Raw genomic sequence first — 16157 nt, 5'->3', positions numbered from 1 at the left:
TTTGCCTCATTTACCAGTCCCCAAACACCAAAGACAAAACTGTGAGTTATGCAAAGCTGCACATTGCATTTAAAAGCTACAACAATGAAAAACTTTATGCAAATCTTGAGAATTATTATTTAACACTTTTCAACAAAATGTAGTCCACAAAGCAGTTTACATAGCTAAATAAACAAACAGTTCTATGTCTCCAGAGAGCTCACAATCTGAAAAAGATGCAAAAGAAACAGCAGCAACAGCCACTGAAATTATGCCATACTGCGATGAACAGTTGCTCTGCTCCTGCTAAATATAGAAGGACACCACTTTAAAAAATGCCTCTTGGCCCAGTTAGCAGAGGTGAATTCAGACTGTTTTTGTGCTTTCTGGTAGCAAGCTTTGAGAGGAGCTTGTGCAGAATTCTAGACATTTTGCCTTTGGTCTCACAGAGATGAACAGTTAAGAGTTTTGTTCATTCCAGAACAGTAGGCTCACCAGATTCGAGGTGCTTCTGGACAACAGTATATTACAACAACATTTGGGTGAAGCAATCACAACACAAAATGGGGCAGCTATAGGATTGCAGCAAATGATACTGCTGCCCTTCTACTGGCAAAGCATTAGGAGGAAAGTATTGAGTATCCTGGCAAACAGGATGTGGAAACAGTCCAAAAGTAATGATTGACAGGAGAACAGGAAGAGGAAAAATGCATTAAAATTGATGCTCAAAAGCTATTAGCCTAGGCTGGGATTGCTTGTCATCTGCTGTAAGTTTAAATTGTGCTATCGTGCATCTACCGAAGGCAACCTCTGCCAAGGTGTATACATCCAAGTAATTGAGCTGAACAAGAACAGAAACAAAAACAAAAAACCACACACACGCAAGAAGTTTTTCCTCCCTGTCTGTCTTCTGGCAGATTGTTTAAACTTTTCTAATTCCAACTTTCTGTATGTTGATTTGGACACCTTATTTACAAGGGAAGAGGCAGGATACAAAACTTTTAAATACATAAATTAGCAGCAACTCCACCAATTCCCTCTACAGGATCATTACTGCTACACTAATGGTGTTAGACTACAGGGTGTAGTGTTTCATCCTAAGTGAAATGTGCTATAAATCCCAATGGAATATAGTCAGCCTCCTATGTTCCCTATGTTTGTTTTAGGGAACAAAGTTACATAATTGGAAAAGCCAATTCAAGCTAAAACGTACAGCAGAACCGCTAGTAGTATTCATGCATGTGGTTTCGTAACCACAACAGAATGTGGAGGTGTATTGTTGTTCAATGTGTGCAGTGGAAAGTGACAATTGTCTGGGAGATTTCACCAGGTAAGAGGGAAGCAATGAGGACATCTAGTGGCTAATATAGAGTTGGGAAAAGGTTTTAACCCTCTCTGCAACTGTGTAGAGAAGACAGTTTTTCAGAGAAATATTGTCGAGCTGTCACTGTCTGCAGTACATGCAGTTAGTTTTTCTCAGAATAAGCCTCAGAAGGAGTTTACCATATTGTCATTATTTCTAGGGATCATAATCTTTTAAAATGGGATCTCTTCTGGGCTGAGTGTCTAGGTCTGTAAACGTATTGCATCTGATCTTTTCACAACTTTATTCCTGGGAATACTCAACTGTTCCAGATCACCTCAGTGACTAAACAAAACCACATTCCAGACTGTGTTAACACCACAATTTCAAAATTCCAGGTCTCATTTAAGGGAGGGAAAGCAAATTATATTTTAGACACAGCTTTTCCAAATTGGTTCAAAGCATTACAGCTTTGATAGTATTATAGCTAATATAATTATATTTATTCATGAAAAAAAGTGCGTGCGAGAGTGAGTTTGAAACCAAAGAAACCAGAAAATGACTGATTAAGGCTGTGGTTTTCAAACTCTCCAGGAGTTTGAAACCTGCAGTTAAGTCTTTGTGGGGGCGGGGGTGGGGAAGCAGCAGGGGCAGGGGGGAGGCAGTGACGCAATCCCCAGGATCGCGTTGCTCAGGGGGCTGCAGGAACTGGGATGCACCCTCCAGTCCCTGCAGCAGCCATCCCTGTGTGCGGGGAGCCCTGTGCGAGCGCCTGCAGGGCACCCCAGGTCAGGGAAAGGGAGAGTGGAGCGATCTGCTCTGCTTCCGCACTGATCGCCCCACTCTCCCTTTCCCTGACCTGGGGAACCCTGCAGGCGCTCGCACAAGGCTCCCCGCACACAGGGATGGCTGCTGCAGGGACTGGAGGGTGCACTCCAGTCCCTGCAGCCCCGTCAGAAGGGAAAGCGGAGCGATCGTGCTCTGCTTCCGGTTTTGCGGAGCAGTGCACGATGGCTCCACTTTCACTTTTCCTGAAGGTTGCGCAGGGCTCCCTGCACCCCCAGGAGGCTGCAGGAGGCTTGGGCAAGTGCACCCAAGCTCCTGCAGCCCCCCTGAGCTGCCTTCCCCCTGTCTCCTGGCTGTTCCCGTCCCTTGAGGGGGCAGAGGCCAGGACCCACAGGCTGGGGCGTTGTGACGCCCCAGTTTGAATACCACTGGATTAAGGTTTTAAGGGGTTGGCTGTGCCCAGCTTCAGTACCTATGCCCCTTCCGTAACTAGCCAAGCTACTGAGTTTGGCAAAATAAAATCACAAGTTGAGTCTCATTATACTCAGCAAGGGTTCCACTCCCAGAACTCACATGGATGGCAAAAATCACATTAAAGCAAATGCATTTAAAAAACAATGTTCTTTTGCTCAGTGTTTAAAAACAGCCTTTGTAATGTAACACAGAGTAATTAGTCAGACAATCCATCGATCTCCAGGAGCTTAGAAACACCTCATTCCAAGCCAGTGACCCCTCCCTTCACCAGAGCTTCCCTTCCCAGAGCTGGGAAAGAATGCAGAGTGATTATCTTTCTTTCACATGCTCTGGGGGAAGGGAGGAGTTGCTGGTTGGAGTGAAGCCATTCTAAGTACCTGGAGAGAGAATGATTTATGGATTGTCAGCCAGCTGTCCTCTCTCATATTAATGAGGCTATTGTTCAACAAGTTTTTCCTTTAATTTAAAGGGCCCTCCTCATCCTGTTGAGGCCAAAAAAGGTGATTTCCAGTTTCCCTCCTCATCCTGTTGAAAATCTGTGGGTGAAAAATGGGTGAAAAATCTGTGGCTAATTAGGTTATACCTGTAATTGCTTGCATGATTGTCTCTCTACAACTGTAACAAAAGCAGTTTTTTAAACTGTGATTTTAAAGTGGTGCATTCTTCCCCTTCTCCAGGAATCAGCACATTCCTTCTCATTTGCAGGGGCCATTCATGTTGAGTTAAATCCATGTATAAAAAATCCGTGTATAACAAGGTTGGACCTGTAATGATGCAGAGTTGTGCAATTTGCATAATTTAGTCAGGTTGCAGAAGGAAGGCTTTTTGGTGCAGATTTGGTGTGTGGGGAGTACATAAAACCCCAACCACAATCATTTTAGTATCTTGTAAAAGAACAATTTCTGTAGAATTCCCATCCCTTGTCTATCTTAGTTCATTTGTGCACTGCCTTTTTTATACACCGCACACTTGTCAGATACTCCTAATGGCTCAGAGCAAATCATGCAACATGCAACATAAAAGATTTCTGAAGTTTCAGAACTTCTGCTGATGCACAATGGATTTTCATGTACAGATGTGGCCTCGATATCCGCAAGGGATCAGTTCTTGAACCCCTTGCGGATACCAAAAACGTGAATACCAAAATCTGCAGTTTCAGTCCATTTATAGCCTCCAAAGGCAACCAGAGGTGTGCTCTAGAGCTTTTCTGAAGCCCACCAAGCTCATGCCCTTCAGCTCTTGGCCACTACAGGCTTCAGAATGGCCTAAAAGGCCAAAAAAGGTGATTTCCAGTTTCCCTCCATCTGCAGGCTTCAGAAAGCCTCTGGACATGGGCGGAGCACAGCTTGGGTCATCTTCAGATGGTTCAGGTGGGGCCAAGTCTGGGTCAGTGCGAGTCCAGGAGTCTTGCATTGAGCCAGATCCACAGATATAAATTTGTTGATAAACAGGCTCCACCTGTATTTCTTCTTCCAGTGACTCTTTTGCTAGCATTATACACTACTGTTTGAGTTGCCCCTAGATATCTGTGTCCAACTCCTGAAACTTTACACCAGTGCTTCCCAAACTAGTGGGTCACAACCCAGCAGAGGAACTGAAAGCAGTCATTCCCCTTAATGGGGTGGTGACGGCACTGCCTCCACTGATGGTGGTGACGGCACTGCCACCACGACCAAGGTACCTGGAGCAGCACCCACCATCTGGAGGATGTAGGCCTCCCCACTGCTCCAAACAGCTCCTATCTCTGATCGCGACCCACTTCGTTTGCAATCATGAACCTGGAAGTGGTCTGTGATCAGAGATAGGCGCTCTCTGGGGCAGTAGGGATGCCCACAGAGGTGACTGTAGGGCCCCTGCATCCTTTGTATGGCTGTCACTGCCCCACAGGTACCTTACTAAACCCCTTGGCTGCCATGGTGGTGTTGCTGTCGCTGTCCCCTCCCCCCCCGCAAATACTCACAGGGTTCCTTGTAGAAGTTTGGGAACCATTGCACTACACCATCTGACTCTGATATGCTGCCTCTGAACATTGTGAGTACATTTCACATATTTAAAAGGCTATTAGTTCATCAATCTCCCCAATCCTCTGTTAAAGCAACAAAGCCACAGGTTAATTGTGCAAAGTTAATTGTTAATTGTGCAAAAAAGTTAATTGTGCAAAAAAAGTACTTTCTCTTATCAGCCCTTATTTCAGTAATTTGCTCCCAGTCAATTAAACTGGGTGACCCCAAGTTCTAGTGCTACAATACAAAAAGAAGAACCTGTTCACTCTCTCCACACAGAAGAGCAGTACTGCAAATGAAAGCAGCCAGGGGAAATGCAGCAATGAAATATTTATTGAAAATTCTCCAGGTGATACATGAGCAAGTCGATATCAAGATCAATGTAGGGTGAAACATTCTGTGCCTCTAAGAACAAAAACAAAAAACATTGCAACATGTTCCTGAGCAACTCAATCATTGTAGCACACAGTTTGACAGTTGCCTGGAACTGGTTCCATATGCACTAAGTTGCCTCAAATGGTTTTGAATGAAGTTGCAAAAAAACAAACGAACAAAAAAAAAATACAATATACCATTTGGCTTTTCTTTTACTTGGTAAATATACTACTGTTACAACTTCACCAAATTCCATGCAAGTTTATTCATTTGGTAAGAGGCAGCAATGGCAAGAAAAGAATAGCAGGCACATTCTATAAGAAATCTGTTTTGCGCACAACTGGAAGATATCAGAAGTTACACAGTCTCCCATTCATTTCTTACACTCCAGTTGGACTGTGTCCATGGTACGCCATGATTACTATTGCATAACAAGGGAGGGGATGAGAAAAAAGACTTACAAAGCAGCAATAACTCAGCAAACCAACTTGTGTTTGCTGTCCCTTAGTTTTGCTTGTCCCTCACATAATGCACGTTACAAAAAGGAAGCAATGGCAACCTCCCCTGTTCAACCCTCCCCCCACACATATAACCTGTACGAGTAAGACACTTGGCTGAATTTGGCACTTTGCTTGTTATTAAAAACTATACCTGGAGGAATATGACAAAAACCCACTGTAACAATTCAAGCATGTTCCAAAATGCACGTTTCCTGTGTATGACTGACAGGCTATTTTCAGAGCTTTGTTAGGGTAACATTCTGACCAGGGTCTGGTTTATGCGACAGAAGTAACCTCTCAAAACAACAAATCTTCAAAATTGTGCAGAGCAAGAGTAAATAAGGACAGAAGGTGCCTGTAAAGCAAACTGTGTCTATTTCATATTTGCTTTTTTTTTTCTTCTTAAAGTAGTATACTATGGAACAGATGTTTTAAGCAGAAAATGTACCAATTGCTAGATCTGAGTAACCACTTCCCTGCAGAGTTCACCATTAAAAGCCCATATGCTCCTCTGAGGCAAGTGCATTTTTGATGCTATAGTATTTCTACATATTTAAGGAATCCTAATGCTTAAAAGTTAATCCAGTGTCTGTGTTCCAATAAAAGAAAAAAGCTGGAGGGGTCACTGACCCAGTGCAAAGGGGTGGCCTTTTAAACGAAGGAAACAATGAAATCACATAAGGTTTCTTTGGCTCTTTGAAACCCCATAACCATCCTATATTAAACAGGACATGCTATCCCTGCCTTGTGTTCCCTTAGTGCTAAAAGGAGACTAACAAAGCCTCCCTCCGCATGATCAATCTGCTAGAAGGCTAAACAAGGTGAAAGGATTAAATGCTTCCACCATATGATTGCTTTTCACCAATGTTTCACCGTATAAAATAATGCCAGCGTATGTAAAAATGAGCACATCTGAGAAGAGGTTATTCTAGAAAGTTCTCCAACATGCTAGCTCTGTACATGTATTTTATGTGAGAGAGTAATTTAAGCATTCTATCCACCACCTGTGTTCTGAAATGATACAGCCAAACAACAGATATGTCACATAGGGCTTCTGCTAGTCTGTTTCAACTTTTAATTTCACACAACAGTGCTCAGGGAAGAGTTGAGAGAAGAGCTGTTTCTAACCCTCACTTTTCCCTGACTTCTTGAGGCATCATTGGGAAAGCAAGGCCTGGCCACTTGTCAATAGGCGCAGGAAAGCCACTTGGCATTGTTAACTCTCCTCAACAGCAAGGCCAGAGAACGACAGCCGGTCAGAATTACTGTTGCATATATGCAATTGTCAGTAGAATTCATTACAGGCACATGAGAGCTAGGGATCTTCCCCCAAAAAGTTACCAGAAGGAAAGAAATCCTACACAAAACAAAGAATTCCCCCACTAAAAATGGGAAACATGCTCTTCTTTGGAGGGAAAAGAGTTACATTCTTGTTTTTCTTTTCAAGTATTAATCAATGTACGGAAACACACAACACCATGTTCCTGTCACCACACAGATTAAGGGAACGTACAGGTGGGGCCTTGGTATCCACAAGGGATTCGTTCTCAGAACCCCCCTCGCAGATACAAAAATCCAAGGTTTCAGCCCCTTTAAAGCCTCCAAAGGCTATGCTCTGGTCACCTCTGGAGGCCTTTTGAGGTCTGCAGAGGCTGCATACATATCTGCCTGTGGCCTCTGCAGGGTTGACCTAAAGGACAAAAAAAAAGTGACTTCCAGTTTCCAGAGGAAAACTGCAAGCTGCATTTTTTTCCTTCAGAAAGTCCTTCAGAGGCAAATGGAGCTGTGCTCTGGTCACCTTCAGAGGGTTCAGGTGGGGTCCGAGTCTGGTTCAAAGTGGGTCCAGGGGACCCACTTTGAACCAGATTCGCAGATATAAAATTCACAGATAAACAGGGTCCACCTGCATTGAGGCTGGCATTTTAAGTAAACACCAGTCTTTTTTTTCCTTTAGATCAATCCTAAATATACATCTAATTGTCCTCATCAGATTCAGCTTTTTTTGCATTGCAATTTATGTACACATTATTAAAAATATTTATCCTGGGATTTGCATATCAAGATTTAAAAGGCCTCTCTGCTGCTGTAAGAATCCCAGTACCCGTGTGAAATGATGCAGATACCTTTCTACAGCAAACTGTTCCTCTTTCCTTTCCTTTATTGACAGAAACCATGTTGCCTGCAACTCTTTACTTATGGCTTTTTTTTTTTTAGATTTTGCTTGGGTTACAGTTCACCTGCTTTAGCAGCTGCTCACAGTCGGACAGTGCTTCAGTTGGCAAGTATTTACAGAGTTTCTCAATAGTCTTTCGATAGAGTGTCTTCTCTTGTTCCAGTGACTGGATTAAGCTCTTCATTTTGTTCTCTCTTGTCAAGACATCTTCCAGAATAGATTCTACACTCTGGATTTTAGCATGAGCTGCCTATTAAAAAAAACAAAAAAACCAAGAGAGATTTTAGGAAGAGAGCTTGTTCAAGAGTAGCAAGACATAATACCTGGGAAAATGTATGGCAGCATCTTGTAATCAAATTGCTCATCAGGCCCATGGGAGGTACAGACATTTCCACATCACAAGTGTTTTCACACTACGCCCTTGGAAATAAGTATCTAGAGATTGAGTCTCTTTGTTTGCATTCCCAGCAAAAATCGTATTAAAGCAAATCCATTTTTTTTAAAAAAATGTCCCTTTGCTTGGTGATTTAAAAACAGCCTTTATTATACAGGTATTTCTTGCTGTATAAAGCCTTACTGATCTTTGTAGTGCATCAAGCGGACAATCAGTCTCTCTCCAGGCGCTTAGAAAGGCTTCACTCAGAGGCAGCAATCCCTCCCTTCACCAGGGGAAAGAATGGAGGTAGTGCTAATCACTGCTATTTAACACTCTTTCACATGCTCAGGGAGAAGGGGGGGAATCTCTTCCCTTGGACTAAAGCTGTTTGAAGTGCATGGAGAGAGAATGATTGATGAATTGTCAGCCAACTGCCCTCTCACATTAGGAAGCTACAGTTAAACAACTTTTTTTTCTTTAAGGTCCCGCAGAAGGTAAAGAAGGGCTCCCTGCACCCCCGAGAGGCTGCAGGAGGCTCTGGTACATGCAGCCAAGCTCCTGCAGCCCCGAGCGGTGCGATCCTGGGGATCGCGCCGCTGCCTCCCCCCACCCCTGAAAGAACTTAGAGCGGCTCAAACTCTCCAAGGGAGTTTGAAAACCGCTGGCTTGACCTACTGACCCCCAATCTGTGAGGTGGCTATAAACAGTAAATCTTCCCAAGAGCCCCCAAACATATTGGCACTTGGTGGTGATGGTGCCTTTCATGCAGCTCCCCACATATAGCGTAGAGCAGGGGTGTCCAAAGTTTTTGGCAGGAGGGCCACATCATCTCTCTGACACTGTCAGGGGCCAGGGGAAAAAAGAATTAATTTACATTTAAAATTTGAATAAGTTTACATAAATTAATATACTAGAGATGGAACTTATTTGAATGAATGAAGGTCTTGCAATAGTTCAAGGCCTATAAAAGGTCTTGCACAAAGCAAGGCTGGCCTTTTCTCTGCTGCTGCTACTGCATCAGACATGAAATAGCAAGCAGTGGAGGTAGCCCTCATCCCACAGCTAATGCGAGAGGTTAAACAGTCGCCCTCACACTGAGAACAGTTGCGTCGGGCCAGTGCAGGCTCCATCAAGTTTCCGGAGGGCCAGAGGCTCATTGGAGACTGGGTGTCTGATGGTCGCATTGGGAGTCTTCGAGGGCCACAAGTGGCCCCAGGGCCGGGGTTTAAGCACCCCTGGTGTAGAGCAGTGGTTCTCAAACCATGGGTTTGGGACCCACCAATGGGTCATGATTCAATTTTTGGTGGTTCGTGAAACTGACTTGGCAGATTAGGTTATGTGCATCGAGCATTAAACAAGCTGCTACTTGTGGGGCCGGGATTGCTGCCCAATCACCATTGATATTTATGTATCAGGCAGAAGCCCCTAGGGCAGTGATTTTCAAGCTTTTTCATCTCATGGCACACTGACAAGGTGCTAGAATTGCCAAGGCACATCATCAGTATTTTGACAACTGACAAGGCACACCATGTTGCTGGTTGGGTGCTCAAACCCCCCAATGGCCATTCTAATAAATGACCCTCCTCAAACTCCTGAGGCACATCTGTGGACCATCCGCGGCACACCAGTGTGCCACGGCACAGTGGTTGAAAATGGCTGCTCTAGGGCCTCTAAAGAGTTTGGAAATCACTGGCCTAGAGTGTTAGCAGTCCACAGAAAGGTCTAGAATTCGAATATATTGATTCTATAAACTGGCTAACTGCCTGCCTGCCAGTTAATGATATGGATCTCTAGCATGACCCACATTTGTGCAATTCTACTCAAAATCTTTTGCTACCTGATCTGTATCTTTTGCCAAACATTAAAAATTTGTAGGATAGCAGAAGCAAGAAAGAGATGCAAGGTGAAGGGGACCTTAAATAACCCACAACAGGGTTGTTTAACCCTTTCTCTACATTCCCTTTTCTTAGCAACAGCAAATGTGAATTTGGGAATTTGAGGAAAAGAGGCTAGGAGTAGGAGGGAATGAGTAACAGAAGGGTTAAGCTCCCTGCTCTCATCCTGTGCTTCTCCCCTCACCACTTTTGAAATGTTCTGCAGAGACCTGAGTTCCCGGATCCGTATCTCCTGCCAGACATCTCTTTGCCCCTTGATGGTTTACCTGCAGTTTCTCCAAGAGGTCCATATTCTGTCTCTTCAGTTGACTGTTTGCTCGTTCGAGTTTTTCTGGAGCTTCCCCATTGTCACATGGATTTGAGTTTTCTTGGAGCTCATCCTGTAGAACATAGTACTCCACCTCATAGGCATGAAGCTGTTTGGAAATGTCCATCTCAAATACCTTCCAAGAGAAGAGCAAACAAGTTGGTTTTTGGAGAGGGTCATGTGTTGATTAATTCAAGCAAGTCAGGTAGCTTGCTGGGCTGAAATGCTTCCCCCATCTTTGCTGCCTCACTACAGGCATCAAAACTGAGGGTGAGAGTAAAGTGCAACAAAAGAAGCTTGCACTAGCATTTTTAACCTATAGGTCCCTTAAAATAATATGCAATGATGTAGCTTTGTTCCAATAAGCTTCCGGGCCAATAAATGTACTCAAAAAGGTGTTACCAGCCAGGAACTATTAGCAGGAGCACAGCCATTGTTTTGTCCTTTACCCTGATTTCACTTTCTTATCCAGAGATACTGGGACCAAGGAGACCAACAGGCCCCTTATGAAGACCAGAAGGTCTGTCTCATACAGATAAAGAGTCTACAGACAGCAGGACAGCCAGGGAGTTTTCTCAACCTCTAGTCAAAATGCTCTGTAAAGAGTTCAAAGAAATTACAGATTTCACGGAGTAAACTGGTATACTTAGAATTACAGATTGAGTCTCATTATTTGCAAGGGTTCTGCTCCCAGAACTCAAAGTGGATGGCAAAAATTGCACTAAAGCAAATCCATTTAAAAAACCAATGTCCTTGTTTTTTAAACTGCAATTTTTAATGGATGCATTTTTCCCCTTCTCCAGGGATCAGCACATTCCTTCTCATTTGCAGGGGCCATGCCTGTTGAGTCAAATCAGTGTATAAAAAATCCATGTATAACAAGGTTGGATCTGTACTGCGGTGGCTCAGACACTATATTTGACTCCAAGAAGCTCTTCACAGAACAGTTTTAATATCATTAATTCACCCAAACATAGCCCAGTCAAATGATTCCTTAAGGTGTGCTCTCACTAGCTTTTACTCACACAAACACATTCTGAACAGAAATAGCTCAAATAAGATGCTTATTTGTGCATAAATGTGTTGTACCCAACCTGATGCTTGAGGAGGAAAGTAAAAAAACCACATTGTGTGTGGGAAGTTTCCCTTTTGCCACTGAGGAGACTTTGGGTCCAATCCTAAAGCTTCTCAGTGCTGGTGCTGCGCTCTAGCGCCAGTGTTGGGTGTTGCAAATATGAGGCACTGGAGAAGAGGGGTTGCTGGCGCTGGGCCAGCACCAGTCAGTGCTGAGCCTCAGCGCTGCAAGGAGGGCGAGCCAGCGCTCCAGCAGCACTAGTCGGTGGTAAGTAGCTTTGGGGTGGGGGAAGGTGGGGAGTGGGTAGAATGGGACAGGGAGAGGATAGGACAGGTGGAGAAACTGGTGCAGGAAGAGGGTGGAAGGCCAGAAGGCCCCATTTTGCACCGGCAAGATAGCCAGTGCAGACTTGAGAAGCCCCACTGCAGGGCTTGGGGTTTTCCATATGGTATGGGGATGAAAGGAGACTCCTGGCGGCTTTCCGGCACCTGCTGGATACAGCAGTAGCTGCTTGGGCACCACTGCTCCAGCGGGCACCGGGAAGTTTAGGATTGGGCTGTTTGTCAGGAAACATTCCAGGCTGCCATACCAAGTAGCAGACCAAAGCATTTCTAGCCTTCAGGTCTTCTTGCAAGAGGTTATGACATTTATCAAACTTTTTTCCCAAAGAACTCAGGGCAATGCATATAGTGTTTCCCTCCCCGCCCCATGCTCCCCTATTTCTGCTTACAAACACCCTGTGAGGTAGGTTAGGTTGAGAGATACCGATTGGTCCAAGATTACCCAGTGAACTTCATGTTTAAGCACAAATTTGAACTCTAGGCTAAGTTCAACATGCTAGCCACTATACTGTCAGCTCTCATTCAGAGGCAATTCTTCAATTGCAGTTTACTTTGAAAACCAGTGCAGTTACTTACTGGGTATGAAAAAAGAAAAAGTTAAAACACACACACAAAAAAATACAGAAATGAAGGTGGAACACAGCCCATGAATCAGGACTCAATATTCCAGGTATTCCAGAACTTCACCTTAAAGTGCTATATAAAAGCTACTACTGCATTTTGAGCCCTCTATCAATGTCACATATTTGTGTCTTAATAACCCTGTAAGGTAAGTTATTATTCAGTGGTGTAGCTTATGATTGTGTAGCCTGGTGCAAAGCTCAAACTGATGTCCAGAAGTGACATCGCAACCAAGCTTTTAAAAAAGTGAAAATGGGGGAAATCTGACTCCTCCCCCAGCAGCTTGCCAGCCACTTGCTCTGCCACTTCACCCCCATATTAACACCTCACAGGTTCCCTGCTGTATTGCAACAACACTTAATTGGCTCGGAACAGTCTCACTGGTCAATTTTGGGTTAAGAAAATCCAGTTTCTGTTACATAATGCAATTGTGTTTTTTATGTTCTGGTTATTTGGCTATAACCTTTGATAGACTAGAGATATTTTGATGCAGTTTGTTTCACTGCATTCTACATTAAATTCTACATCGATTGGTATCACATGATAGTATCTGAAAATACCAAGGTTTTCACAATTTTGGCTACTGTCAATCTCAGGTTGTTGCCCCCCTAGAGTTTGTTGCCTGGTACAATTGCTACCCCATTAGCTACACCACTGTTAATATTATCTATCACCCCCATTGTGCAGATGGTGGGAGGACCCGAGGCAGAGAGAACAGCAGCTTGTCTAAGGGCACATAAAGAGTTCAAGGTAGTCAGGAGGCTCAAACTGAGAATTTTCTGATTCACAGGCCAGTCTCATAACCATTGCGCTACACCAGCTCTCATGGGATATAATTTTTAGGCATGATACTTACTGGATAAAAATGAACATTACCTGTGTCATAATCTTCTCCATCTGGGGTTTCGTCATGTCTGGCAGCGTGTTTTTAAGAAACTCGACAATATTCTCAAAAGTCTCACACATCATGAGATGTTCCTCTTGGCTGCTGAGCAGACTTAGCGCAACTTTAAATATGACTTCTGTTCCCTGAAGAAAAATAATGTCTGGGGCATAAAGGCAAAATATAAATCAGATATACCTTTCTAATATAAGATATAGTTTCAGTCAACATACACAGCAAGTTGTAAATAAATGTATATGATGAAAGTGGGCTTCACAAAGCGCTTTCTAGACAGGACCCTGGGTGATCTGACACTCAGCATTTGATTGCAGGGGGCAGGAGCTGAATGTAGGGAGAGTTTGAATCAGGGTTCCAACTTGTGATAAGTAATCCCCCTCCCCGGATTCAGCACTTGTCTCTGCAGACAATGCACACACATCTGGAGCATGGCTAGGGAGTTGTCAGCTGGTGCCCTCCTATTTCCACTGTAGATGGCAGTTCGCCAGCCTAAAGCTACTGGGACAAAGCAGCTTTGCAGGGATGCTGAAACAGTGTGATAGGCAGTCAAGTCCGGATGAAACAGGTCAGTCTAAACAGAATAGATTACTTTCAAAATTATCTTAATATTGCCATTGCTAAAAGATCTCTTCCTTACATTACATGCCAACTTATTCTACATCACATAATAACTACAGTAGTTACCATTGGTGACCCAATGCTAATGATTTGTGTTTTGTATATGGTTTTGAAGAGGAAGTATTATTATTATTATTATTAACAGTATTTATATACCGCTTTTCAACTAAAAGTTCACAAAGCGGTTTACAGAGAAAAATCAAATAGCTAAATGGCTCCCTGTCCCAAAAGGGCTCACAATCTAAAAAGATGCAATTGAATACCAGCAGACAGCCACTAGAACAGACAGTGCTGGGGTGAGGTATGGGTTGAAGTATGCTACAAATGGATACTGGCTTTATATCGTGGCTTCTAGAACCCATAGGTTTAAGAGTGCCAAGAGTGCTGGAAAGTTGGTTAGGATTGGGCTGTATGGGAATTGTATCGCTGTGAGAGAAGCTGTGAATCTACACAGCTTCTCTCACAGCGATACAATTCCCATACAGCCCAATCCTAACCAACTTTCCAGCACCAATACAGGCATGCCAACAGGGTGAGCACTACGTCCTGTAGTGGAGGGGCAGTCTTCTCAAGATAGGAGAGCTTTTGTCCCCTTATCCTGGGCTGCATTAGTGTTAGAATTTGTTAGGATTGGGCTGATGGTTACAGAAAGAGATGGGTGGAGAAGACTGCATTTGTTCATTTAGTTAATTTTAAGACATTAATACCCTACCATACAAGAAACTCAATGTGGCCAACAAACACTCCCTCTTACATAACATCAACCTAAAAACAGCATAATAGAACAATTTAAGCAAACAAACACCACAATAGTCAATGAAAGACCCAGTGGAACAAAAGTTCTAATCCCTCTTTGAAATGCTTACAGATATTAGAAATAACTCACTTTACTACTGTACTAAAAAAATATTCCTACCAAACACTCTGGCAACAAATCCCAGTGGAAACTGTGAGGCAAATAAAGTAAGGAACCATGGTGCAGCATAAAGGCTAGGGCTAATTTCATTCTCTTCTAGATGGTTGTAGAGGTCTCTGTGATAATCATGGAGGAGCCTTGACAGCTGGTACATCTGGATCTATAATAAAATGGGAAAGAATTAGAAACTTCTCAACCATTTTCTAATAAGAATGCTCAACATATCTTAGCGCTGGCTGAATCTCTCCCCCCCCCCCCGCAATCAACATTACTATGAGACTGAGTGTACATATTCAGCCAACCATGCCTTTGCTTGCTTTTCCTTCTAGTCTAGGAAGAAAGGCATGAGCACTGGCCCGACTCAGGGTCATAACCATTGGCTCCTTTCACCATGTTTAGGTGTGTCACAAACTTCCACTGTGCAAGTCATTTGTGACACTGGCTACCAATTTTCCAGATGAGAGGAATAAATGTTGAAGGGCTCCCCTTGGGGGGAGGGTCTTCTCTGGCTTGTTGCTACCAAATATGCTCATGGAGTAACCATGCATGCTTGAAATACTTGTTTTCACGATTCACTGACACTGTGTCTATGGTAGATCTATGACTAAGGAACCACTTGGGAACCAAGCAAAAGCTAAAAAGTGTGCAGTTTGAATGTCACTGACCTAGTCTTTAACTAGCCCCCCTTCTCTCCTCCCCACCCCATCACCTGCAATGCACGTATAATAAAGTGAACATATAATAAAGTTGCACAACTTTATAGTTCTGAGAAAATGTATCTGAAACATTTTGAAGATTTAGGACTACTAACTAGCATTTATATAGCACTTCATAAGCGAGACTGCCTGAGAGATGAAGTACCTCCAATAACAGCAGTCATTAGTACTGTTGCAATACTGTGGTGCAGAAAATGAAGTGTAAACCCACTGACAGAGCAGCAGATCCACTGAAGACACAGACAGCAGATAAAGCCAGAGGAGCCAGAGTGAAGGATTTCAAAGCTTGCAGGGCAGCTTCAGATTTCTGGTCAGGCAGCAACACAAAATCTACTGGGAGAATAGCTTACTAACAGCCAAATTCTGAGCTGCCCAGGGTGCCCAGGCTCAGCAGCACAGAGAAGGGCTGCCGCCAGATCCTGCGCCTCCCGAGCTACTGCAGGAGGCGCCTCAGGAAAAGGGGACATTCATCCCCTTCCCCCGAGTAAGGTAAGAAGCCCCACAATGGGGCTACTCACTTTAGGTAAAGGCACTCATGTAGGGCGCGCAGCCCTACACGAATGCCCTGGATCCTGTAGAGCAGAGCTCCGTGGACCAGCCTCCCATCCCTCCCCCAGGCACGCCTCCAGCCCGCCCCCCTCCCCGCATCACACCTCCCCATCACGCCTCCTCACCACCCTCTCTCCACCCCCCGCGGGCCTCCCCCCTCCCCGGAACACCTCCTCCCCGCCCCGTCCCCACCTACCATTCCGCAGCTCGGCGGTCCAGGAAACGGCCGAGCCACAGAAGCTGGGCGAC

The 16157-nt window shown here is 44.2% G+C and overlaps 1 protein-coding gene across 4 annotated transcripts in view; it reads right to left on the bottom strand.

Annotated features, from left to right (window-relative positions):
* Nucleotides 1-4858: 4858 nt before the first annotated feature.
* Nucleotides 4859-16157, bottom strand: part of TBC1D4 (TBC1 domain family member 4) — a 117685-nt gene continuing 106386 nt past the window's right edge. For all 4 annotated transcript variants that reach the window (XM_066619691.1, XM_066619693.1, XM_066619692.1 and 1 more), the window contains 4 exons: nucleotides 14644-14803; nucleotides 13085-13254; nucleotides 10131-10307; nucleotides 4859-7843 (listed from right to left, as the gene is read on the bottom strand). In XM_066619691.1, coding sequence (XP_066475788.1) covers nucleotides 7631-7843; nucleotides 10131-10307; nucleotides 13085-13254; nucleotides 14644-14803 — 720 coding nt within the window. In that variant the 3' untranslated portion in view covers nucleotides 4859-7630. The remainder of the gene's footprint in view (nucleotides 7844-10130; nucleotides 10308-13084; nucleotides 13255-14643; nucleotides 14804-16157) is intronic.

This window comes from Tiliqua scincoides, chromosome 3 (genome assembly GCF_035046505.1).
Source record: "Tiliqua scincoides isolate rTilSci1 chromosome 3, rTilSci1.hap2, whole genome shotgun sequence".
Taxonomy (NCBI): Eukaryota; Metazoa; Chordata; class Lepidosauria; order Squamata; family Scincidae; genus Tiliqua; species Tiliqua scincoides.
The sequence above is the reverse complement of the archived record's forward strand: the minus strand, read 5'-3'. Positions and strand labels throughout refer to the sequence as shown.